This window comes from Cupressus sempervirens, chromosome 7, assembly GCF_028749045.1.
Source record: "Cupressus sempervirens isolate cs-2001-9-10 chromosome 7, ASM2874904v1, whole genome shotgun sequence".
NCBI classification, from domain to species: Eukaryota; Viridiplantae; Streptophyta; class Pinopsida; order Cupressales; family Cupressaceae; genus Cupressus; species Cupressus sempervirens.
The window spans coordinates 704,904,438-704,909,115 of NC_143124.1; the positions used below are offsets into that span (position 1 = coordinate 704,904,438).

At 34.4% G+C, this 4,678-nt stretch overlaps 1 protein-coding gene across 1 annotated transcript; it reads right to left on the minus strand.

Moving 5' to 3' along the window:
* Window positions 1-784: 784 nt before the first annotated feature.
* On the minus strand, window positions 785-4,022 carry LOC149549167 (GDSL esterase/lipase At5g55050-like). The gene is made up of 5 exons (XM_089792586.1): window positions 3,745-4,022; window positions 3,245-3,375; window positions 2,510-2,746; window positions 1,692-1,947; window positions 785-1,227 (listed from the first exon to the last, which is right to left on the minus strand). Exons 1-5 carry the CDS (start codon window positions 3,983-3,985, stop codon window positions 1,001-1,003), a joined length of 1,092 nt encoding a protein of 363 aa, XP_089648712.1. The 5' UTR covers window positions 3,986-4,022; the 3' UTR covers window positions 785-1,000.
* Between the last annotated feature and the right edge of the window lie 656 nt (window positions 4,023-4,678).

A 4,678-nucleotide genomic window follows, 5' to 3' on the forward strand; every position in this document is an offset into this window, starting at 1 on the left:
GACCTATACCAAGATTATCCCAAGGAGAGATAATTCCATGGTCTTAGGATGGTGCAGAAAGAATTGGGAAAAAAGACAAATAGCGGGAAAAAGAGCCATGTGAGCACAAATGCATCCATGGATCATATAATCACTAAAGGGTAGGAGCTAAAAGGTCTTAAATAATGGTTGCTTCCATTTTCAGATGGTACAATTACCATACAAAATGTAACATAAACCCTAGCAAAAGAAGGAAACAAGAAATGCAAAAATTGTGGAGAAGTGCCAAGGAAGGAGAGGCTACTTATGTGGCCACACAAACATGAGGGAGCCAAGCTTATGACCTACTCCATGTGGATCTAATGTCATTAGAGATCCCTTTAAACCCACAATGACTAATATTAGAGTGTCTTTCTTTTCAAATCCATCTCATTTCAAAATCGGATATCGGAATTGTTTTACTATGAATTACAATTTAAAAATCTAATCTCAATGGTTTTTATGAATGGACAAATTACTAACATCAAATTTGAAAACATACATTCAAAAGATTAGCATAGATAATGAACTTACTAAATAAACTATTATAAAAATATATACTTATTAAATATTGCTCCATACAATTTTGAGAGACATGAAAACATATAAAATTAGAATACAAAATTGTTCTTACAAAATTGTTATGTAGTTATCTAAAATTAAATATTTATATTTTTCAAATTGCAACTGATATGCATAAACTCTTTGTGCTTATGGAAAAAAAATTTGAATCCTTAAACATTATATAATTAAAGGAAAATTAAACTTGAAAAAATAAGCAAACTTTGACCATTTAATACTTTTAGTCTAATTTTTTTTTGATCATATATAATGTTCACAAATCAGTGAATGAGAGAAAGGCCGACAACAGCCTATAACCATTTGCTCCAATATAAAAATATTGAAGTGTTAGAGAGGAAATTGCCCTCTAAAATTATATAGGTAAATCAGAGATTAAACTCAAATGCAGATTGCATTGGAGTTAAATTGAGGTGGATACAAGCTGCTTAACATTAATGGGAGAGACTTGGTCTGCAGATCCTTCATAGAAGGTGTCAACAAGCATCTGAGCCACAATTTCTGTGGGATGATAGAGATCCCAGAAGAAGTACTCTCTGCGATTAGAACAGTATTTCACTACTGGTAGACAAGCAATACGACCATTCAACTTTCCTGCTCCACAGCAAGCGTTCATCACATCTTTAAACCCTGCCCACATACACATATCATTAGCTATTCTTATTCTTGTTGTTTTATCATGAAATGAGAAATCTAATGGAGCATTCAATGAGAGAAATTCAGCATTACTGGAACCCAATTGGTAAGGTCACAATTGGGTTTCATTCCCAAATCTTAACAATTATGAATTTGGGCTTCAACCCCAAATCTTAACTAGCCTATGAATTTAGTAATTTGTCCAGTGAAGACCTAAATAGAATGATTTAATGATAATTTGAAGACCACTACAAGTTGGTTTTCACACTAGAGTAATAGCATCATTAGGTACTAATGAGGATTGAATTCAAATTGTCACAGTTCGTAAGGTTTTGTTTGATAAAAGTTTTCTTAAATATTATATACTATGGAAAAAATTAAGTTTTAGTCAATTTTGATTATTTAACATTTTTATCTTAGAAATCATATCTTAAGCATCCAATAGATGAGTGATATACCATATAAAGAAGGATTCTGAAAATAGTTGGAAGCCACTCCATATGTGTCGCAGAGAACATAATGGAGGCCTTGCAGATTTGGTGTAAGTTGTTGAGAGAGGAGAGATTTTAAGGCAGTATTGAAGTTTGAAGCCAAATTGTTCTCCTCCTCAACACAATCCCCTGTTTTGTTGTTCTTACTGCGCCGAGATGGGCAGCAACCAACGGCTCCAACTCCCACGCTAACAATCCTTCTGCCTCCCAGATTATACATCCCCTGCAAATTTTACCCACTTACCCAAATCAAAAGATGAAGCATTGTTCAAATAATTATAGTGAATCAGTACAATTTATAATAGTTAATTTTTATCTCAATATAATTGTTCAAATAATTATAATGAATCAATACAATCTAGAATAGTTAATTGAGATAATTGTTATCTCAATTAAATTGTGTATTGTTTATTACAGCTCTCTATTGCTACAGTTCTTTATTCTTGTAATAGATTATGAAATGCCATCTATAATGTTGACGTAAATAAATTTTACACATTTTAACAAATAAGTATACGAAGTTAAGAGTACAGTTAGCTTCTTTGACAATTCAAAATAGTCTCGTATATTATGAAGCATCTCAAATCATTCTCCTAATAAATTGTTAGAAAAAAATCTATTTCCATTTCGAGTTACAAGTTAAAACTATCGTCCTTTTTCTCAACAGCAAGTAAACTGTATGTTCCTAACCACATCTGCAACTATATGTTGCAACACAATGCAATTACAAAATCCAGAGTTGTAGAAAGTATTCAAAAGCATTTCATGTTTGGAATACAAGTTACCTCCAATTGGACCTTAAAGGTAGAAATGAGAAGATCTACATACTGCTGAGGAGTATAATTGGCTTTCAGTTTAGAATCTGATTCAAAATAGCTGAACATGTCATTGCTTCCAACGACCACCATAAACAGAGATTTTGCCACTAGTTTTTTAGCTTCCGAGCTGCCCAGTTGAGCTACTAAACTTCCATACACTTTTGCATAGTACTCCACTTGCTTGTTCATCGAAAGACTTCCTCCCTGAAATTTGAACATTTTACACTTGGGTCATCACAAAATCCCTTCAAACTAAAATTTGTAAAACTAACATTTTTTACAATTGGGTCATCACAAAACCCCTGAACTTTTAACATTTTACAAGTGGGTCGTACTAAACCCTTTGATATTTTCATATGTTAAGGTGGATTGTTACAAGAAAAAGAAATCTAAAAATCAAAACTTCTTTTTGTGTGCAAGCTATTAATCAGTAAAGGCCACCACAAAGACGTTTTATCAACCTAATATGGTTGCTGCCTGAAACCTCTTCGGCTTAGAGCCAAAGACTGAGGGGTATCCACACAATAGAGACACAATCCCAACCTCATCCCTTATGATTTTGGAACCTTGCACTAAGGAAGACTTGATTCCTAGTAGACTCAATGAGAACCTTTCAAATTCACATATACATCATCACCAAAAAAACACAGAAACTTAAAACATATTCCATGTTAATCACTCTTGAATGAACTGAAGACTTACGCTGTTTTCATCAAGAATTCCTGCTCCTCCAGAGGCAAAATTGACTCCATTGAGAATGCTACTGTTGAAGTTCCCTTGACCTTCAACAGAAAGGTACGCGGGTGGGCTCCCAGCAAATCCAAGCTTCTTTGCTGCAATCAAATGTTCAAACTTCAAATCTTAAACAAATTTCTAAAATTGAACAAGTAGTTTCTGGTTTAGATTGTGTATGAGTTTTTAACACCAACGTATGGATCGCACTCTTTGATCCATCATCATAATGCTAGAGCAAGAGATGCACAACAAAAATATAAGAGTTAAGAACCATCTTGCATTTCTTACTTTAACATTCTCATGATGGATCAAAGAGTGTGATCCAAAACATTGATGTTAAAAATTCGTACACAATCTAAACCAGAAGCTACTTGTTCAATTCTAATAAGTTACAAAAAAATTGATAACACAAAACCTTAAAACCAAAGCATTCAGTCAAAACAAAATGCCCTGAATTTGAAACTTACCCAGGAAATCTGCAGAGTTTAGACCATTGTTGAATCTGCCAGTAGCTTTCCGACCGGGATAATCCACACCATTGTGAGGGAAATTTGATTTTATGAGGGACAAACTTATGTGATTGTTGTTGCCCACATCTACCAGAGAGTCTCCAAAGACAAACATGGCAGGTACAAGCTGTGCATTGTGTGCATCCACAAACAGGGCGACAATTACTAGTACTCCTATTCTCCACAATGTTGACCCCATGATTTCTCTTCTGTCTCCCACTTATGAAAGTGGAGGTGAAATATTGCATTACAGCAACCCATATTTATATATAGTTTTTAATTTGGTGATCTCACAATTGCACTGTTCCTCACTTCCTTTTCAAGAAAAGAGTGGCCGCATTACATTCCCACTTAGGAACTCTGTAGAAGGAAGAACGTGTGGGTTATGCCAACATGATCACAAACAGACAATGAATTCATATGAAATATCTTTCTTATCTCGTTTGCCGACATTCTAGATTTCTGAGCGTGGTGAGAAGAGTACAAGGGAACTGAAAAATCTATTTGTTTATTAACCCATTTGTGGACTTCAGCCTGGACAACTGGCATTTGTTGTTAAGCTTTTCTTCAGATGGTTCAGTTCTGTGTTTTTCTGCAAAAGAAAGTCTTTGTTGAAGATCGAAATAGTAGGGTCGGTGGAGTGGCTTCTTCACATCCCCTTTGATAATTGCAAGTAATATTCCATCTGACAAACTCATATATGCCCTGCAGGAAGAATGAGTGCTCTAATTGTTGACACCATTAGATATGCATCACCGGGTACTTTATTCCCAATGAAAATATCAATATCTTAGCATAGCGTAGATTAGATATTAGTGAGTGCATAAACCCATTTGGAGTTTGAATCTTGTTGGATACGTTTTATGATTCACACTATCAGCTTTATTTGAGC